The following is a 22,474-nucleotide window of genomic DNA, read 5'->3' as shown; positions in this document are numbered from 1 at the left end:
ACTCGCCCAGACATACACGCGAAGAGAATAAGAGAGACAAAAAACATACAAATATATAGATTCAGCTATACAAACCGACAAAGACAGGTACAGGGACATGCAAGTATCCCGCCCAGACACACAGACTTAGAGAGTGAGAGAGACAAAAACATATACAAACACATAAAGCCGACATACAAACTGACAAAGACAGACACTGGGACAAGCAAGCACCCGCGCAGACACACATGCCTAGAGAGTGGGAGAGACAAAAACATATACAAACAAATAGATTGATACATACAAACCGACAAAGACAGACACTGGGACATATAAGCACCCGCCCTGACACACATGCCTAGAGAGTGAGAGAGACAAAAACAAATACAAACAAATATATTTATACATACAAACCGACAAAGACATCCACTTGGACAAGCAACCACCTGTCCGGGCACATAGGATTAAAGAGACGTAAACATATACAAATACATAGATTCAGACATACAAATCGAGAAAGACAGGCACTTCAGACATACAAACCAAGAAAGACAAACACTGGGACTTGCAAACACCTGCTCAGACACACACTGGCAAAGAGAGTGAGAAACACATACAATTACGCAGATTCAGACATAAAAACCGAGAAAGACATGCAGTGGGATAAGAAAACACCTGCCCAGACACGCAAGGAAAAAGAGTGAGAGACACATACAAATACATAGATTCAGACATACAAACCGAGAAAGACAGACACTTCAGGCATACAAACCAACAAAGACAAACACTGGGACTTGCAAACACCTGCTCAGACACACACTGGCAAAGAGAGTGAGAAACACATACAATTACGCAGATTCAGACATAAAAACCGAGAAAGACATGCAGTGGGATAAGCAAACACCTGCCCAGACACGCAAGGAAAAAGAGTGTGAAACACATACAAATACATAGATTCAAACATGCAAACCGAGAAAGACAGGCAGTGGGACAAGCAAACATCTGCCCAAACACACAAGCAAAAAGAGTGAGAGACACACACAAATACATAGATTCAGACATAAAAACCGAGAAAGACAGGCACTGGGATAAGCAAACACCTGTCCAGACACATACAGGCAAAGAGAGTGAGAAACACATACAAATACATAAATTCAGACATACAAACCGAGAAAGAAACGCACTAGGATAAGCAAACACCCGCCCAGACACACAGTCAAAGAGAGTGAGAGACACATACAAATAAATAGATTCAGACATGCAAACAGAGAAAGACAGGAACTTCAGACATACAAACCAACAAAGACAGATAGTGGGACAAGCAAACACCCGCCCAGATACACAAGCAGAAAGAGTGAGAGACATATACAAACACATAGATTCAGATATACAAACCGAAAAAGAGTGAGAGACAAATACATAGATTCAGACATACAAACCAAGAAAGACATGCACTTCAGACATACAAACTAACAAATACAAACATTGCGACTTGCAAACACCAACCCTGACAAACAGACAAAGAGAGTGAGAGACACATACAAATACATAGATTCAGACATACAAACCGACAAAGACAGGCAGTGGAACAAGCAAACACCCGCCCAGACATACACGCAAAGAGAATAAGGGAAACAAAAACATATAAAAATATATAGATTCAGATATACAAGCCGACAAAGACAGGCACAGGGACGTGCAAGTACCCACCCGAACACACAGACTTAGAGAGTTAGAGACACATACAAAAACATAGATTCAAACATACAAACCGACAGGCACTGTGACATGCGAACACCCGCCCAGAGACATAGGCAAAGAGAGGGAGAAACACATACAAATACATAGATTCAGACAAACAAACATACAAAGACAGGCACTGGGACATGGAAACACCGGCGAGCGGCGGTGCAAGTCATGGACTGTGTGTCTGGGATCGGTGTTTCCATGTCCCAGTGCCTGTCTTTGTATGTTTGTATATCTAAAGTGCCTGTCTTTCTCGGTTTGTATGTTTGAATCTATGTGTTTGTATGTGTCTCACTCTTTTTGCTTGTGTGTCTGGACGGGTGTTTGCTCGTCCCACTGTCTGGTTTTGTTGGTTTGTATGTCTAAAGTGCCTGTATTTCTCTGTTTGTATGTCTGAATCTATGTATTTGTATGTGTCTCTCACTCTCTTTGACTGTATGTCTGGGCGGGTGTTTGCTTATTCCAGTGCATGTCTTTCTCGGTTTGTATGTCTGAATCTATGTATTTGTCTGTGTTTCTCCCTCTCTTTGTCTTTGTGTGTCTGGGCAGGTGTTTGCTTATCCCAGTGCCTGTCTTTCTCGGTTTGTATGTCTGAATCTATGTATTTGTATGTGGTTCAAACTCTCTTTGTCTGTTTTTCTGGGCTGGTGTTTGCAAGTCCCAGTGTTTGTCTTTGTTGGTTTGTATGTCTGAAATGTCTGTATTTGTTGCTTTGTATGTCTGAATCTATGTATTTTTATGTGTCTCTCACTGTTTTTGATTGTGTGTCTGGGCGGGCGTTTGTTTATCCCAGTGCATATATTTCGCGGTTAATGTGGCTGATTCCTCGCATTTGTATGTGTTTCTTACTCTCTTTGCAAGTGTTTATCCTGGAAGGTGGTTGATTATCCTATTGACGGTCTGTCTCGGTTCGTATGTTTGAATACATGTATTTGTATGTGTTTCACCCTCCTTTTGCTTGTTTGTTTGGGCGGGTGTTTGCCTGTCCCACTGCCTGTCTTTCTCGGTTTGTATGTCTGAATCTATGTATTTGTATGTTTCACACTCTCTTTGTCTGTTTGTCAGGGTTGGTGTTTGCAAGTCCCAGTGTTTGTCTTTGTTGGTTTGTGTGTCTTAAGTGCCTCTCTTTCTCGGTTTGTGTGTCTGAATCTATGTATTTGTATGTGTCTCTCACTCTTTTTGCTTGTGTGTCTGGGCGGGTGTTTGCTTATTCCACTGTCTGTCTTTGTTGGTTTATATGTCTTAATCTATGTGTTTGTATGTGTTTTCGTCTCTATAATCCTATGTGCCTGGACAGGTAGTTGCTTGTCCCAATGCATGTCTTTGTCGGTTTGTATGTATAAATATATTTGATTGTATATGTTTTTGTCTCTCTCACTCTCTAGGCCTGTGTGTCGGGGCGGGTGCTTGTATGTCCCAGTGCCTGTCTTTGTCAGTTTGTTTGTCTGAGTTTATGTGTTTGTATGTGTTTTTGTCTCTCTCAATCTCTAAGTCTGGCGGGGTACTTGCAGGAGTTTGAGACCACCAACCAAAACCCAACAAGACCAAATAAAAAAAGGAGCAACAAACCAAAATGTACCAAACCAAACCAAAATGTACATACAAACCAACAAAGACAAACACTGGGACTTGCAAACACCAGCCCAGAAAAACAGACAAAGAGAGTTTGAACCACATACAAATACATAGATTCAGACATACAAACAGAGAAGGACAGGCACTAGGATAAGAAAACACCCTTCCAGAAAAAAACTGACATTGAGAGTGAGAAACACATACAAATACATAGATTCAGACATACAAACCGAGAAAGATCTGCACTGGAACAAACCAAAAAGGAACCCTTTGTCAGGCATCCCTTGGTAGCACGGGGAGTAAGCAATCAGAGGAGAAAAAAACGGAAGGAAAAGGTATCGGAAAGGAAACAGGAAATGGAGGGAAAAAGAGGATATAGGTGAAAAGGAAGAAAAGTTTTTTTTCTTTTTTTAAGTAATTAAATGCGGATAGCTACATTAAACGTGAATGGAGCAAAACAAGCAAAAAGACAGAGTTTCATTTCAGAATTTGTGAAAAAACAGAATATAGATGTAGCGTGTCTACAAGAAGTTGACTCGAAAAAGTTTAAAACCCCGACAGGTTACCAGTATGTTTATGGAGGGCTTGAACCAGACGTTGGTTTCCTTTTAAAAGAAAGTGTACAGTGTGATCAAGGAAGCATGAGTTTTGAAGATGATGGAAGCATTTGTAGTTTGTGTTGTAGGTCATTGGCGATAGTAAACGTCCCCCTACCGTCAGGAACGGGTAACTTCACACAACGGGAGAGTGCCATTCATGAATTATTGCCAAGGTTCCTTTGTGAAGAAAATTTGATAATGTTGGGGGATTTTAATTGCATAGTGTCCGAAGCGGATGCCTTAGGAAGGAAGGGAAAAGTAGCAAGAAGAAGATGCAGTGAAGGTTTAAAGGCGGTGATAAGTGCTTGGAATTTGGAATGTATGGGTTTCGTTTTGGGAAAGGATCTGGATTTACCCGAATGGATAAACGAGGATCAAGCAGAATAGACCAGATTTATGTGAAGCATAATCTGTTAACAGAAGTGATAAGTGTACAGAACGAACTCGTATCTTTCTCTGACCACACTGCTCTGGTAAAGGATATTGGAACCAACACAAACCGAGAAAAATTTATAAAGAACTATTGGAAACCGAATCCTTCAACACTAAAGGGCCCACTAAAAGAGCAGCTGAGAGCCACCAGTATTCGAACTTGGATGTATGATTTTACAGATGGAACAGAGCCAGTGCAATTTTGGAAAGTCCTAAAGCAAAAAGTAAAAGCATATGTACAAAACTGGGAAAAAGAATCAAGAAGGGAAAGTAAAGCACATAAAAGACATCTTTATAGAGTATTAAACCAACTGAAGGAAGAGATTGACGAGGGGACGGAGGTGTGGTACGAGTCTAAAGAGGTTAAAGATGAAAAAAGAAACATTGAAGAAAAAGAATTTGAGATTTGGAAACTGAAAAATAGATTGGCTGAAGAAGAGAATGCAGAACAAGTAAATCTAGCATCGAAAATTAAGGCAAAAAAGAAAAGAGAAAATAATAGAATTAGGGGATTAAGAAATAAGCAGGGAGAAGTTGTGGAAAATGAAGAGGAGATACAGAAAATAGTGGAAGATTTTTATAAGCAAATTTACACATCGTCAGATCAAGAACAAGAGGGCAGAATAGATTCCTTGGCAGATTTTGAACCAGTTAGGAATGTAAAGATCGAAGAGAATGATCTGATACTGCAGGAGGTAACCCGGCTGGAAACTGAAAAAATAATAAGAGGAATGAAAAATGGCAAGTCACCTGGGGTGGATGGACTGGGATACGAATTTTATAAAGAATTTTTTCCGGAACTCGGGGATCTGTTTACTTTGGTGGTAAGGAGCTATGTTGAACAAGGATATCCAGAGGATGATGTGGGCATGATGTCTCTCCTTTTTAAAGGAGGCGATAGAATGGACCTTCAAAACTGGACGCCTATATTGGTTTCAAACAGTGACTACAGAATAACATCCAAATTTTTAGCTAAGAGAATGGAGAAGGTGATGCCTGGAATCCTGGGAGAATATCAGTTTGGTGGTATTCGAGGAAAGAAGGCCCAGCATATTCTCAACGTGCTGCATGACTTGTTGGTACGCAGAGACGACGAAATGGCAAAAAATAAGGCGTTTTCCGTAATGGCTTTCCTACTGTGTATGGATGTTGTCAAAGTGTATGACTCGGTTATAAGATCGATATTGTGGACACTGACGAAGGAAAATTTTGGATTTGATCAACGGTTTGTGAAGTGGTAGGAAAATTTATATAAGAACCCGATGGAGGTTGTGAATGTAAATGGTTACTCTAGTGGAAGGCTGAAGCTTGAGAAGGCAGTGCGACAGGGGGATCCGAGTGCCCCTTATTTACTCGAACCTTATATAGATCCAATTTTTAAGTATGTTTAATGGCGGATACAGAGGATTGTCATTACGACGAATATCTCCTTGAAATCACTGGCTTTTGTAGACGATGGGGCCTTCTTTCCTGGTAGTTTGGCTGATTTGATGGAAGTGGTGAGAGGAATAATGTGGTATGAGGAGCATTTCTTGGTAAAAAAAACACAGAAAAAAGAGCCAGTTACTAAACATATGTGAGTGCGCACGGTTAGATGATAGCGTCTGGGTCTAGGAGGCTCAGTCAGTGAAAGTATTGGGTGCACTTTTTGAAAGAACGGTGAATGTGGAAAATTTGTGGGAAGAGCGTGTGCAAAAGTTTGGGGGGTTGCTGGTAGCCTATGAAAGAACACACTTCGTGTCAATGTTTGAGAGAGTAGTGTATGTAAACACGCATGCTCTCCCACTGCTATTTTATCTGACACCGGCTTTTAATCTTGAAGAAAAGTATGCTAAAAAGGTAGAAGGGAGTATTTGGCGTGTTGTTTGGAGGGGAAAGCTAGAAAAGCTAATTATGAAAATGTTGCATGTGATCCGAGAAGAGGGGGTTCTCGGTGTTATAAATTTCAGAAAGGTGTGTAAGTCTCTGAGAATTAGAAACTTATGTGAGATAATCTGTAGTAAATGGATTGACGGTGAAATAATAAGAGGATGGGCCTTACCAGTGATAAATACTGAGGAGGATGAACTAGCAAAACAAAAAATGATCAGGGATATGCCAAAGAAACTCCACGAAGTAATATGGGGTAGTCGAGAAGTGAAAAACCTAGGCTTGCTGAGGGATCAGGTGAAAATGTCGAAAGGAAAAAGATAGTGGATGAATATTTAGAGAAAACGGAAGAAGAAGAAGTGGGTTTTCACGTGAAAACAAAACAACCATTTGTGAATTTTAAGCTATCGTTTGAGAAAATGCATAGTGTACCGTATAGTCAGTTTATAAAGGAATTTATGTTTCTGTTTATTCATGAGATACTGCCGCTTCAAGATTGAGTAAGTCGTTTTACCCAAGATGAAAGTCCAAAGTGCAAACTTGCGACGAAATAGTGATAAATGGCCTGAAGCACGAATTTTTCAATTGTAAGTATAATGAAGGAATTGTAGATAAGTGTTTTAGTGCCTTAAGAGATCGTGGAGTAATTTGGAATACGGAGGAAGATAAGGTCGATTAAACTGAATGTAGAAATTCCTGGAAATGAGAGGAGAGAGCGAGCTGTGGTGTTGATTGTGAAGAAAATATGTGAATATGTATGGAAAAGAAAGAAAAAGGGAAAAGGGATTTAGTTAAGAAGGTTTGGTTATGATTGCAGGAGAATGATAGCGCGTTTAAGTGAATCTGAAAGGTGGAAAGAACGAGTGGATATTGAGTGGAGGGAGCTGTTGGTTGAAGAGTTTATTGAAAAGAGGTAGGCTATGTTTGAGGAGATGTGTTGTGAGTGTGTTTCAGTGTATGTAGAAATGGGTAAAACACCGTTGCCAGTTTTTGTAATTTTGTTTTTGGTCTGTTTTTGGAGTTAAATAGTAGCCGAAGTATAGTTAAAAGGGAAAAAATGAAAAGATAAAGTTGAAAAGTGGTATCATTATAACTTTCTTTGAGGTCTTTGTAACTTGTAAATATGTTGGTGTATTTTTTTGTAAAAGAAAGTTATACTGATAGATAATTTGGTTTATTTGTTTTATTATTATTAATTTAATTAGTTTATTTTAAATTTATTTATTATTATTATTTGTTTTTATAGGAGACACGTAAGGTCACCATCCGGAAGAGTTTAGAGGTATGGTAAAAAATAGCCACCGTATGAAGGGCTTCCTCTTGGGAGAGGGCGCCCTTTTCCACGGAAATGACAAATTTTTGTCTTTTTTTGGAAGGTTTTTGGTAGTATATGGTGACTTGAAGTGTGTCCAGTTCGGCTACTATTTAATAAAAAAAAAGAGTAGGTGACGTCTAAAGTTAAAATTAGTTGTATTTTGAATTTAAAATTTGTCGTCACTGAGAGGAGAGGAGGTAGGATTTATTATTTTAAAAGAAAAAAAAGAGATACCTTAAAAAAATAAATTAATCAAAAATGACTACTTGTAACAGAAATAAATACATTAAAATATACAAGAAGAATTATCTTAAACATTACTTAACTCTATCTATTTTAAAGATGCTTCCGATAGCAGAATAAAAGTAAATTAAAAACGCCTCTAATTGTAACAAATATAAAACATTAAAATGTATTCAAAGAATTGTCTTAAATATTACTTACCTGCATCTATTCTAAAGATGCATCAGATACCTTAATAAAGTAAATTTAAAGAAAACGACTACTTGTAACAAAAATAAATACATTAAAATTTACATGAAGAATCATCTTAAATATTACTTAACTGTATCTATTATAAAGATGCTTCAAATACCATAAAAAAGCCCAACATGCTGCCTCAGACCTCTGAGCTGTATTCTCTAAAAATATATATTTCCTCGCTAAAGATATCTCAATAATATATGATTCGCCTATATCAAACTTCGTTAACAACTCTCCGAAACTATACCTAGTGGAGGAGAATAGTACCCCTATTTTTATTATTAATAAACAGTTTCAATCAAATAAACGAGAATATTCAAAAAAAAGTCATGTCGTTAGCCGAAATTTACATTAGAAGAAAAATAAGACCTTTTAGGCGTTATTTATAAGCCCAAACTCATCAAATCACTAATTCCAGTTACTGAATTTGCCCCACATCCTCTTCATCTCTCTCAATCTCTCTTAATCTCTCTCAATCTCTCTTAATCTCTCTCAATCTCTCTTAATCTCTCTCAATCTCTCTCAATCTGTTTCGCCTAAATAATCCTCTAAAATATCTTAATCTGTTTATCTCAAATAACCACCTAAAATGTCTCAATCTGTTTCGCCCAAATAATCCCCTAAAATTTCGATTAATCTCTGACGGTTTCTTTGTTTTGGCAACTGTGAACTGACACATTTAAAATTTTCAGGAAACCATTCCCGCGTTAAATATATTCAATCTCTATTAATCTCATTGTATCTCGTTTGAATTTCTGAAATTTATCTAATATGTCCAAGTCATAGGCAGCGCGCCAGCGCTGCCTAAGTAAAGAACGATGTGGGCACAATGTGTTTTTTTTCTTCTTCTTCTTCTTCAGTCAGGCACTTCGTATCGAAGGAGTTGTCGTAGAAACTTCGAAAAGGGCTCATTCGATCGGAAATTGAGACTTCTAGTGCTCTTTTTAATAGTCGAAAGTGATTGGAGGGCAACTAGCCCCCCCCCCGACGCTCCTCATTCCCCCCAACACATCCAATCAAAATTTTGAGACAGCCATTTTGTTCAGCGTAGTTGATTTCCAGATAGAAAATATGTTTTTGAGAAGGACACTCCCCCACAACCCTCAGGGCAAGGGTTTTAAGTTATGCCCTGGGGGCATATAAGGTTTTTATAGAAGGAGTTGTCGTCGAAACTTCAAAACAGGCTCAATCGATTGGGAATTCAAAGGGCTAGTACCCTTTTTAATAGTCAAAAGTGATTGGAGGGCAACTAGTCCGCCTCGCACTTCAGTCCCCAAAACACATCCAATTAAAATTTTTAGATGGCCGTTTTGTTCAGAGTAGTTGATTTCCAGATAGAAAATATGTTTTTGAGGAGGACACTCCCCCGAAACCCTCACAGCAAGGGTTGTAAGTTATGCCCTGGGGGCATATAAGAACGATGTTGGCACAATGTACTATTTATTATTTTTTTCTTTAGAGCTGGGCACTTCATATGGAAGGAGTCGTCGTAGAGACTTCAAAAGGGGCTCATTCGATTGGAAATTGAGAATTCTATTGCCCTTTTTAATAGTCAAAAGTGATTGGAGGGCAACTAGCCCCCCCCCCCACGCCCATCATTCCCCAAAACACATCCAATCAAAATTTTGAGACAGCCATTTTATTCAGCGTAGTGGATTTCTTGATAGAAAATATGTTTTTGAGGAGGACACTCCCCCACAACCCTCAGGGCAAGGGTTTTAAGTTATTCCCTGGGGACATATAAGGTTTTTATAGAAAATGTTGTCTTACAAACTTCAAAAAAGGTTCATTCGATTGGAAATTCAAAGGGCTAGTGCCTTTTCAATAGTCGAAAGTGATTGGAGGGGAAACAGCCCCCCCCCCTCGCCCATCATTTCCCCAAACACATCCAATCAAGATTTTGAGATGGCCATTTTGTTCAGCTTAGTTGATTTCCATATAGAAAATATGTTTTTGAGGAGGACACTCCCCCACAGCCCTCAGGGCAAGGGTTTTAAGTTATGTCCTGGGGGCATATAGGGTTTTTAAAGAAGGCGTTATCGTAGAAACATCAAAAAAAGCTCATTCGATTAGAAATTTAAAGGGCTAGTGCCCTTTTTAATAGTCGAAAGTGATTGGAGGGCAACTAACCCCCCCACGCCATTATTACCCCAAACACATCCAATAAAAATTTTGAGATAGCCATTTTGTTCAGCGTAGTTGATTTCCAGATAGAAAATATATTTTTGACGAGGACACTCCCCCACAGCCCTCAGGACAAGGATTATAAGTTATGCCCTGGGGGCATATAAGGGTTTTATTGAAATCTTTGTCGTAGAAACTTGAAAAAGGCCTCATTCGATCATTAAATTCGATCATTCAAAGGGATAGTACCCTTTTTAATAGTCGAAAGTTATTTGACGGCAGCTAACATCCCTCTCACGCCCACCTTTTCCTCAAACACACTCAATCAACATTTTTAGATAGCCATTTTGTTCAACGTAGTTGAAAGTTTTGGTAATTTGGTCTTTAAGGATGACAACCCCTCCCTCGACGGCCCTCAGGACAAGGGTTGTAAGTTATGCCCTGGGAGCCTATAAAGCTATTATTGAAATCGCTGTCGTAGAAACTTCAGAAAGACTTATTCATTTGGAAATTGAAAGGGTTGGTGCCTGTTTTAATAGTTGAAAGTAATTGAAGAGTGACTAATTTCCCTCTTTCGCCGGCCATTTTCCAAAACACATCAAATCAAAACTTGGAGATACCCATTTTGCTCAACGTAGTTGAGAGTTCTGGAAATTAGGTCTTTTAGGAAGATAATCCCCTCAGAGCCCTCAGTGCAAAGGTTGTAAGTTATGCCCTTGAAGCATATAAGGTTTATATAGAAAGTTGTTTTATAAATCATAGGCAGCACGATCCCGCTGCCTAAGTAAAGAACGGGGACGCTCGAGAACGAGACAAGAAACGGGGAATAAGTAAAGAGGAGGACACTCCCTCGCAACCCTCAGGGCAAGGCTTTTAAGTTATGCCCTGGGGGCATATAAGAACGATGTTGGCACAACGTATTACTTATTAATTTTTTTCCTTTAGAGCAGGGCACTTCGTATCGAAGAAGTTGTGACTACCACCCCTCTCACGTTCACCGTGTCCTCAAACGCATCCAATCAAAATCTTTAGATAGCCATATAGTTTAGCGTAGTTGAAAGTTCTGAAAATTTGGTTTTAGGGAATAATAACCACCCTAACAGACCTTAGGGTAAGGGTTGCAATTTAAGTTCTGGGGTCTATAAGGTGTTTATTGAAAGCGTTGTCGTTTCCAAAAGGGCTCATTCGATTGCAAAATTGAAAGGCCTAGTGCCCTTTTTAATAGTCAAAAGTGATTGGAAGGCTTGACATTTTTATAGCAAAGATCGAAGTGGGTATAATATATTATTTTTTGTTGTTTAGACCAGGGCACTTCGTATCGAAGGAGTCGTCGTGGGAACTTCGAAAAGGGCTCATTCGATTGAAAATAGAAAGGGCTGATGCCCTTTTTAATAGTCGAAAGTGATTTGAAGGCAACTAATCCCCCTTCCACTCCCACCCTCCCATGCCAACCCTCCCATTTCTGCTCTTAAAATTTAACCAAATCAAAATAGCGTAAGTGTATCTAAGCCTTCAAAGAAAGTAAACAGACTTGTTTGCAAATGATATTAAGTTTTTCATATCATGTTGACTTGAGGAGGTAAAAAACTAAATTCAACAGTACCATATATGTCCAGATTTCTACAAAGATTCATTGTATTTAAAACTGTAAAACATTTTTCACCAGCATAAAGACAGCAGGCCAAACTGTAAAGCCTTAAAAAACGAAAAGATTTAACGCATTTTTTTCTTTTTCCTTGAAAAGACTATGTCAATATAAAACGAACAGAAATTAATTTTAAAAACTTTTTCCACAAAATAAGTTTTTTAAAGAAAAGTAAAGAACTCCATTAAACAAAAAATAAGCAAAAATAAAATCAAATAATCTACCAAGCGTGAAACTACCACAAATCAGCATCGATAAATAAATGAAACCCAAAACGAACAAAAATTACAATAAATCACCGAGTCAAACTCAAAATGAGCAGAAATTAACCCAAGTTGGGCGCAAAACCCCTATGCCTTCCCAAGGCCAGAACAAAATTTGCACTTTACTGAAAAAAATATAAATGTTTTTACTTTTATAACTTTAATAAATCAAATAATTTTAACATTTTGATTACTAAATATCAGTATATATAATATAAACTGACAATGCACATTCAGTGAAGTGCAAATTTTGTTCTGGCCTTGGGAAGGCATAGGGGTTTTGCGCCCAACTTATGTTAATATCTGCTCGTTTTGAGTTTGACTCGGTTATTTATTGTAATTTCTGTTCGTTTTGGGTTTCATTTATTTATCGATGCTGATTTGTGGTAGTTTCACGCTTGGTAGATTATTTGATTTTATTTTTGCTCATTTTTTGTTTAATGGAGTTCTTTACTTTTCTTTGAAAAACTTATTTGGTGGAAAAAGTTTTTTAAATTAATTACATTATAAGGGCTTCGAAATAATAATTCCAGAATTTATCTCTCAGACTAAAGAATTTTAAATTACATGCCTCTTATACACTAGAATCTACAGGCAACATCTCTCTCCCTAGGTGAAGCCACAATCATTTCCCTCTGTATCTATTACACTTAGAAACATCTTAAATCTAGCTTTTAATAATCCATCCAAGCTAAATTCCTGGAAGTCAGGACTAAGTGATGTCACTTAGCCTAGTTTTCTAGCCCTCTGATTGGCCTAGAAATAGGCGTGTGATCTGTGATGTAACTTAGCCCTGGACTGGCACCCTTCCTTCTACTCACATCCAATCAAAATTTTGAGATAGCCATTTTGTTCAACGTATTTGAAAGTTCTGGAAAATATGTCTTTGAGGATGACAGCCCTCGGGGCAAGGGTTGTAATTTATGCCCTGGGGGCATATAATGTGTTTATAGAAAGCTTTGAAGTAGAAACTCGAAACGGGCTCATTCGATTGGACATTTAAAGGGATAGTGCCCTTTTTAATAGTCGAAAGTGATTGGAAGGCTTGACATTTTTATAGTAAAGAGCGATGTGGGTACAATGTTGTTTTTTTTGTTGTTGTTTGTTTAGAACTTTGTATCAAAGGAGTTGTCGTGGGAACTTCGAAAAGGGCTCATTCGATTGAAAATAGAAAGGGCTGATGCCCTTTTTAACAGTCGAAAGTGATTTGAGGGCAACTAATCCCCCTTCCACTCTCACCCTCCCACGCCAACCCTCCCATTTCTGCTCTTAAAATTTAACCAAATCAAAATAGCCTAAGTGTATCAAAGCTATCAAAGAAAGTAAACAGATTTTAATGGGAATGGTATCACGTTTTCTATTTCAGGTCAACTAGAGGAGATATGAAATTAAATTAAACACTATTGTTTGTGTCCAGATTTTTAAAAGGGTGTATGCTGTTAAAAATTGCTGGAAAATTTTCTCCAGCATCCAAATAGAAGGCCAAACTATAAAGTCTTTAAAAAAACGAAAAGATTTAAACCATTATTTTCTTTTTCTCTGAAAAGACTATGTCAATAGAAAACGAACAGAAATTAATTAAAAAAAACTTGTTCCACAAGATAAGTTTTTCAAAGAAAAATGAAGAACTCCATTCAACCAAAAATGTGCAAAAATAGAAACAGAAACTACAATAAATAACCGAGTCAAACTCAAAACGAGCAGAAATTAACATGAGCAGGTCTCAAAACCCCTATGCCTTCCCAAGGCCAGAACATAATTTGCACTTTACTGAAAAAAATACAAATGAATGTGCATTGCCAGTTTAATATATATACTGATATATATATTAATCAAAATGTTTATATTATTTGATTTATTAAAGTTGTCAGATGCTTTAGCGTTGCCTATAGTAAAGGTCATACGGCTCCAATGTTTTATTATTATTTATTATTTATTTATTTATTTTTTCCCAGAGGCACTTCATACGGAAGGAGTTGTCGTAGAAACTTCAAAGGGGGCTCATTCGATTGGAAATCGAGGGTTCTAGTGCCCTTTTTAACAGTCGAAAGTGATTGGAAGGCAACTAGCCCCCCCCCCGTCCCACGCCCATCATTCCCCCAAACACAGCCAATCAAAATTTTGAGATAACCATTTTGTTCAGCGTAGTTGATTTTCGGTTAGAAAATATGTTTTTGAGGAGGACACTCCCCCACAATTCCCAGAGCAAGGGTTTTAAGTTATGCCCGGGGGGCATATAAGAACAATACTGGCACAATGTATTATTTATTATTTTTTCCCTTTAGAGCAGGGCACTTCGTATCGAACAAGTTGTCGTAGAAACTTCGAAAAGGGCTCATTCAATTGGAAATTGGAGTGGCTTGTGCCCTTTTTAATAGTCGAAAATGATTAGAAGGCAACTAACACCCCTTCCACGCCCACCATTTCCCGAAACACATCCAATCAAAATTTTTAGATAGCCATTTTGTTCAGCGTAGTTGATTTCCAGATAGAAATTATATTTTTGAGAATGACACTCCCCCACAGCCTTTAGGGCAAGGGTTGTAGGTTATGCCCTAGGGGCATATAAGGTTTATGTAGAAGGCATTGTCGTAGAAACTTCAAAAAAGGCTCATTCGATTGGAAATTCAATGGGCTGGTGCCCTTTTTAATAGTCCAAAGTGATTGGAGGGCAACTAACCCCGCTCTCACGCCTACTTTTTCCCCAAACACATCCAATCAAAATTTTGAGATAGCCATTTTATTCAAGTAGTTCTAAGTTCTGGAAATTAGGTCTTTGAGGATGACAACCCCCCCCCCCACAGCCCTCATGGCAAGGGTTGAGTTATGTCCTGGTGGCATATAAGGTTTATATAGAAGGCGTTGTCGTAGAAACTTCAAAAGAGGCTCATTCAATTGGAAATTCAAAGGGCTAGTGCCCTTTTTAATAGTCGAAAGTGATTGGAGGGCAACTAAGTAGTAAGGCCATATAAGATTGAAAACCTAAACGCAAACCATACGCCTGAGGCATAGATATGTGTGTAGGGTTGAAAGTAATTGGGGTTACCAGGGTCATTTGCAAAGAGGTACCATTTCTATAGAAGCTATAGTAATTTGAAATATCATATGGAATTTGCTTGAAGGTATATACTTTGCGTACGCCCCCGTACCAAACAGGTTGGGTATAATCTGTTCTGGTTCAAGTTTTTTATGACACAATTAACTGAATTTCTATTTCATGATATACAAGTTTTTTTTTAGGTTAAATCCGTGTCGGAAAAACCGGTGTATCTTTTTAGATGCCAATTATTTTTTGTAAAGGAATAGTTTTCTTTACAATTAATATTAGTAAGAGAATTGAATTCAAAGAGAATAGTTTTTATTTGCAAGGATATTAGTAGAGGAAAAAAATGAGTGGTGCATTTACATTATTGGAGATTAATGATGGAGCTAACAACAGTGATGTAATTACTTCTTTAGTTTACGAGATTTGCGAATTTTTTGCGAAGAGGTATTAGCGTAAAGGTATTGCGATGGTTAAGAATGCCTCACGGGTAATTAAAGAATGGGGTGCTTGCATCAACAATACAAAGAACATGCTCAGATACTTAATAGATTTGACGCTTACAAGAGACATTGCTAGAAGGTATTCAATAGCTTAATTGAAAGGTAACGATATAGTGACACTATGACTTGACCTAGCTTTAGCTCACCGATGTGGTCTGTATAATACATAAGTAACGTTTGAAAAGTATTGTCAATCTAAAAAGAAATGGCTGAAGTGTTTTGAGGGGGATGAGTTGCATGGGGGGTTGAGTTGCACGAGGGTTCACTTAAAAGGCCAACAGTTACACGGGGGTTTCGGTTATACAGGGGTTCAGTTACAAGGGGGGTTCAGTTGCACGGGGGATCGAGTTAAATGAGGATTGAGGTCCAAAAGAGTAATAGTTTTCTTTACAATTCATAGGAGTAAGATAATCGTATTAAAAGAGAATAGTTATTTTTTGCAATGATCTTAGTAGAGGAAAAAAATAAGCGGTGCATTTACCTTATTGGAGACTAATGATGGAGCTAGCAACAGTGATTTAATTACTTCTTTAGTTTACGATATGTGCGAAATTTTTTTGTGAAGAGGTATTAGAGTAAAGGTTTTGCAATGGCTAAGAATGCCTCCCGGCTAATTAGCGTCTTTATTTGTTTTTTTTTTCAGGGATGACTGTATAAACCCAGATGTCCTATAATATGTACAGAGGCCTCATTCAAATAGAAATTAAAAGTTCTAGTGTCCTTTTTAAGTGACCTAAGGATTTGGACGGCAACTAAGCCCCCTCCTAAGATCATTTTTTCCCAAAGTCACCGGATTAAAAGTTTGAAATTGCCATATTTATTCAAAAAAAAAAAGGCTATTTAGTTTACGAGATTTGCGAATTTTTTGCGAAAAGGTATTTGCGTAAAGGTATTGCGATGGTTAAGAATGCCTCACGGGTGAAACCCCCCTTTTTCGAAAATCGGGCTCCCTGTTTTCAAAATCCCTTTTTCTTCTGAGGCTTGGAGCATTTGGTGGCTAGATATTAAACGTAATGAAATTTATATAATTGCAATCTGCATAAAAACCCAATTCCTGTCAATTGTTATCAAAATTCCATTTTTGAAGTTTCGCTTACTAGTGAGTCGTATCCCCCAACGCCACCTATGAAAAGATTCTTTTAAAAGAAACACTTCAAATTGAAAAAAGAAACCATAAGCAAATCTTAACAAAGTTTAATCTCTTCCAAAAGAAACTTAAAAAGTAAACAAAGTCAACCCATTTCTCACTGGCAAATTCCTACGATATTTTTGAGTATATAAAAAATATAATTTCCCATTCATGTTAAACTTTAATTGAACAAATATTAGACAAATCTACTTCACTTATACAAGTAGAATTATCAGGCAAGATTTCTGTCTCAAGAGGTTTATCCGATATTAGAATACGGTTTTTTAGAATGCGCCATTGAAGATGTTTTGCTTCTGGAACTTATTTTTAGTCTCAGGTTCTTTACAGGGCTTCTGTCTTCTTCATTAGCATCTATCTTTCCTTTTTCAACCGACCACTTCGTTTCCGTAGCCTCAGAGTTTCTAAGTTTTCTTTTCAGCTTTTGTTGGGTCTTCCGGGTGTTCTTTTCTACTTTTCCTATAAGTGCTTCATCTTTCATATCAAGTGGAATTTCCTTCTTTGGTTCGCTTATTTCGCACTTGGAATGAAAGTCCAATTCGTCATAACGAGGATGTAAAGATCCTGATGCCAGCAGAGCATAGGACTTTAACTCACTTTCTGTTAGTTTGTTTATCACTATTGTAGAGGACTTCAATTGTCTCCGAATTCCAGTTATTTCAGCGATCCTAATGAAACATCCTTGTCATTTTTTTATTTCCTGAAATGGACACAGAAATCATTGAAATATTGATCTCTTTTCTGCATTGGCAAAAAATATTACATTCAAAATTCTTTACAGTCACATGAAATGTAATTAAACAAATATAAAAGATTTTTCAAGTAAAGTAAGGATCAAGTTTAAAACTCATAACAGATTGAAGCTACTTTGTATATAAGGGAGGGACCCCCAATTTTCTTTAAAAAATTTGGAAAAAAGTCAACTTCACAATAAAGAGTAAGGAGTTAAGGATGAGAAAAACTTTTGATCTTTTACATAATTAAATAAATAAATAAATAAAAAAAAACTTGGGAATATTTTCATTCGAACTCAACTTGTAGGAAATAATCGAAGCAAACTCAAAACGAGAAAATCCCCTATGTATTCCCAATTTAATTTTCTTTCATATGAATACTTTTCATTTTAAACTTAAAATATGCTAAATTCTTGATTTTCATTCTAACTTAAACTTCACAATAAAGAGTAAGGGGTTAAGGATGAGACAGACTTTTGATCTTTTACATAATTAAATAAATAAAAAAAATAAAAAAAACTTGCGAATATTTTCATTCTAACTTAACTTGTAGTAAATAATCGAAGCAAACTCAAAACGAGCAAATCCCCTATGTCTTCCCAATTTAATTTTCTTTCATATGAATACTTGTCATAATTTGGAAAAAACCAATTAGCTGGGATGCCAAATGGACACTTTTAGTGGCTTTTGGATACTTTTTTTTACTTTGAAGGACACAGGGACACTATTGAGTCAAAAAAGGCAACTTTTTGAAAAAAAGGACACTTTTTGGACATTTTCCAAAATCAAAACCAAATGGCTTTATTTTCTTCTTTTTTTTTTGACTGCTTTTAATTTGTACTTTACTTTTAGGCTTTGGTAACGGCTTACACACTCTTTCTGTCATTTTTTTATTTCCTGAAATGGAAACAGAGATCATTGAAATATTGATCTTTTTTCTGCATTGGCAAAAAATATTGCATTCAAAATTCTTTACAGTCTCATGAAATGTAATTAAACAAATATAAAAGATTTTTCAAGTAAAGTAAGGACCAAGTTTAAAACTCATAACAGATTGAAGCTACTTTGTATATAAGGGCGAGACCCCCAATTTTCTTTAAAAAATCTGGAAAAAAGCCAACTTCACAATAAAGAGTAAGGAGTTAAGGATGAGACAGACTTTTGATCTTTTACATAATTAAATAAATAAATAAATAAAAAAAAACTTGGGAATATTTTCATTCGAACTCAACTTGTAGGAAATAATCGAAGCAAACTCAAAACGAGAAAATCCCCTTTGTATTCCCAATTTAATTTTCTTTCATATGAATACTTTTCATTTTAAACTTAAAATATGCTAAATTCTTGATTTTCATTCTAACTTAAACTTCACAATAAAGAGTAATGGGGTTAAGGATGAGACAGACTTTTGATCTTTTACATAATTAAATAAATAAATAAAAAAAAAAAAACTTGTTTCTACTTAACAACTACATTAATAACTTCCAAGATGATAGGACAGTATGACACAGAATTTATCAGTTACCGAGAGTTCAATGACTCCTCCCCGCAATGAATTTCAAGGGTTTTAAGACTCCCCCCCATACTGAATTCAGATGGTTTTAAGACTTATTTCCCTAGTAACAGCTCAGTTCAATCTTGAGCGAAGCTATAATAGTTTGATTAAGTATTTCTCTACTTAAAAACTACATTAATAGACTCCAAGATGATAGGATTGTATGACACATTATTTATCAGTTTTAATAAATAATCTTGCGGTGTTAAATTCGAATTTACGTTTTTATTAATGCCTATGGATCTCGAATAAATCGACTGTTATCATTGGTTAGTGAACTCCAATCTCTATGGGAATGAAAAGAGCTTGGGGAGTACTAAATTACGATTTATAAACAGATTGGGATTCTATGATAGAGTGATTAAACCACTTAATAATGAAGGTCAGGAACTGACAAATGTCCAGAAGGAGGTCAGTGAAATTTGCAACTTTTTCGGAATTGGAGCACTCTACGTAAAGGGCAATGTACCTACGGATAAAGTTTTAATTCAAAAGTGTGACCCTAGGATTCCACTTTTCAATCTAGAAGAGTTTAAGTGTCCTAAATTTGAGGGGGGCTATCACCGTCCTGAAGACGAGGTTAGGTTCTTCGCACAGTGGATACCTAAGAACATACTTGATCGTGATAAATCTATCACACCTGTTAAAAAATATTCTACATCAGGAGACCATCGTGTTTGCATGTTTCAGATTAAACAATAATTAACAATTTTATTCAAACATTTGTTGTTGTTTTTTTTTTTCTTTCTCAAAAAAAAAATATGTTAATGAAATTAATAAAAAAAAATATTTAATATTAGACCTTACTTGTTCTTTATAAAAGTTATATTTTAAGTAATTAAAAAAATACTTCCTGTAGTCACCACTTGGATACACAATGCAGAAACTTCATTTAAGAAACTATGAAAAAAATTGTAAGTAAGTAAGTAACAAATTCTTTCTTGAAGTCACCTCTTGGATACACAATACAGAAATTTTCATAAAAGAAATTATGAAAAAATTGTAAGTAAGTAGAAAATTTTTTCTTGAATTTACCTGCTGGATAAACAAATACATTTCGTTCAAGAAATTATGAAAAAATTCTAAGTAAGTAACAAACTCTTTATTGTTTGCGTGAATTGGATGCACGATTTATACATTTAATTAAATAAATTTTTAGAATTTCGAAATCTTGTAGCTTGTTTTCTCTCTTTTCCACAGAAAATTCTCACAGAGATATCTTATTGATTCATGTTTTTAAATAAACTATAAAAAAATTCTCCTTAAGTAACAGTTTCTTTATCGAAGTCACCTCTTGGATACGCAATACAACTTTTTCATTCAAGTAATTATTAATATATTTGTAAGTAATTAACAAACTCTTTATTGATTTCACCTCTTGGATATACAGTACAGATACTTCATTCAAGAAATTATGCAAAAATCGCAAGTAAGTAACTTTATTTCATCTTTAAGTTCATCTAAACAATTTTCACGTACGCTACATGACTCGTCAGAAATTTCATTCAAGAAATTATTAAAAAATTCTCAGTAGGTAACAATTTCTTTCTTGAAGTCAACTCTTTGATACACAATTTCATTCAAGAAATTATGACAGAATTGTAACTAAGTATCAAATTCTTTACTGAATTAACATGAAGTTTTGGATATAGATTACATATCCTTCCTTAAATAAATTATGAAAAAATCTCTATTATTTAACTATTTTTTTTCTCTTTATAGCAAACAATTTTCACAGAGAACAATGAGGGATAAATTTCATTCAAGAAACTATGTAGAAATTTCTCAGTAAGAAACAATTTCTTTCTTGAAGTCAACTCTAGGATACACAATTTCATTAAATAAATTATGAAAAAATTGTAACTAAGTATCAAATTAGTTCGTGAATTCACACGTTGGATTAACAAAAATGCATTTCGTTCCAGAAATTATGACCAAAATTCTAGGTAATTAACAAACTCTATAATTTTTTCAAGAGTTAGATATACGATGTATAAAATAAATTACAAAAATTATGAAAAAAATTATCAGTAATTAAAAGTATCTTTTTTGAAGTCAACTCTTGGATATGAAATAAAGAAATTTCATCCAATAAATTATTAGAATATTTTTAATTAAGTAAAAGAATCTTTATTCATTTCATCTCTTGGATATACAGTACAGATACTTCATTCAAGAAATTATGAATAAATCGCAATTTATTAACTTTTTTTTTTCTTTTTATAACAAACAATTTTCACTTAGCTAAATGATGTATAAATTTATTCCATGAAATTATTACGTAGTTCCCAATAAGTAACAATTTCTTTCTTGAAGTCAACTATTGGATATAAAATTTCATTTAAGAATTATTAAAAAATTGTAACTAATTAGCAATTTCGCTCTTGAATTCACACGTTTGATTAAAAAAAATAAATTTATTTCAATAAATTATGACAAAATTATAAGTAAGTATTGTTACTTAACAAAATTATTTTTTATTTATTGAATTAACTTGCTCGATTAACAAAAATCCATTTATTTCAAGAAATTATGACAAAATTATAAGTAAGTATCAAACTCTTTAGTGTTTACATGAATTAGATGCACAATGTATAAATTTAATCCAAGAAATTATGAAAAAATCGCAAGTAAGTAACTTTTTTTTCTCTTTATCACAAACAATTTTCACTTAGCTAAATGATGTAGAAATTTAATTCAAGAAATTATTAAAAAATTCTCAGTAAGTAACAGTTTCTTTCTTGAAGTCAACGCGAAGGTCGAGGGTTCGACCCCCTCACGAGCCATAGTTTTGACTTTCGTATGGTAACTCCATAAGTTATTTTAGGGATATATTTTATATCAACATGCAAAGTCGACATAGCTTTATTTCATTTTTTAAGATTCATATAGCCTAAGTGACGTGCGCGCACGTAACCTCGTCTAAATGACGTCTCGTCTAAATGTCTAAATGACGTCTCGTCTAAATGACGTCTCGTCTAAATGTCATTCATTATTAATACTCATCTGTTTTTCTTAGGGAAGAGAGGAGGAGAAGCAAGCATTATCCCTCTTTCTTTCTTCCTACATTTCTGATTAATTTCCCGCTACATATTTACTTGATTGTAATTCTTATTCTCTGGGGGAGGGGGAGGGCAAGCAAAAGAAAAGCTTTAGTTTTACACACTACACTCTTGTCAAGCAAATTTATGGTCCTCTGCCAATTCTAAATAATTGGTCAACCTTCTTAAGACTGTAGGGGGGGCGTGCCTTGTTTGCCTCTCATTAGAGACAATCTAACGGTCTCATGTCTTTTTTTGAATTCTTCATCAGCATGCCTAAGACTCTAGGCAGGCATGCGTCAAAATACTTTCTGATAATTTAATCACATTGCATGCCCGTTATATACGAAATCTCAAGGTCAAATTGTTATGTAAACAAGGCCTCTGATTGGCTGAGAAGGAAACACGTGATCTAACTGTT

At 35.7% G+C, this 22,474-nt stretch overlaps 1 protein-coding gene across 1 annotated transcript in view; it reads left to right on the top strand.

The window, feature by feature from the left end:
• The first annotated feature begins 7,021 nt into the window (after window positions 1–7,021).
• LOC148947324 (uncharacterized) overlaps window positions 7,022–22,474 on the top strand; it is a 39,413-nt gene continuing 23,960 nt past the window's right edge. Inside the window, exon 1 of the mRNA XM_089096574.1 lies at window positions 7,022–7,113. Within this exon, the coding sequence (XP_088952700.1) occupies window positions 7,022–7,113 (92 nt within the window). The remainder of the gene's footprint in view (window positions 7,114–22,474) is intronic.

The sequence above is a fragment of the Artemia sp. Qi Xiang Cuo genome, chromosome 11 (genome assembly GCF_049724085.1).
Source record: "Artemia sp. Qi Xiang Cuo chromosome 11, ASM4972408v1, whole genome shotgun sequence".
NCBI classification, from domain to species: Eukaryota; Metazoa; Arthropoda; class Branchiopoda; order Anostraca; family Artemiidae; genus Artemia; species Artemia sp. Qi Xiang Cuo.
The sequence above is the reverse complement of the archived record's forward strand: the minus strand, read 5'-3'. Positions and strand labels throughout refer to the sequence as shown.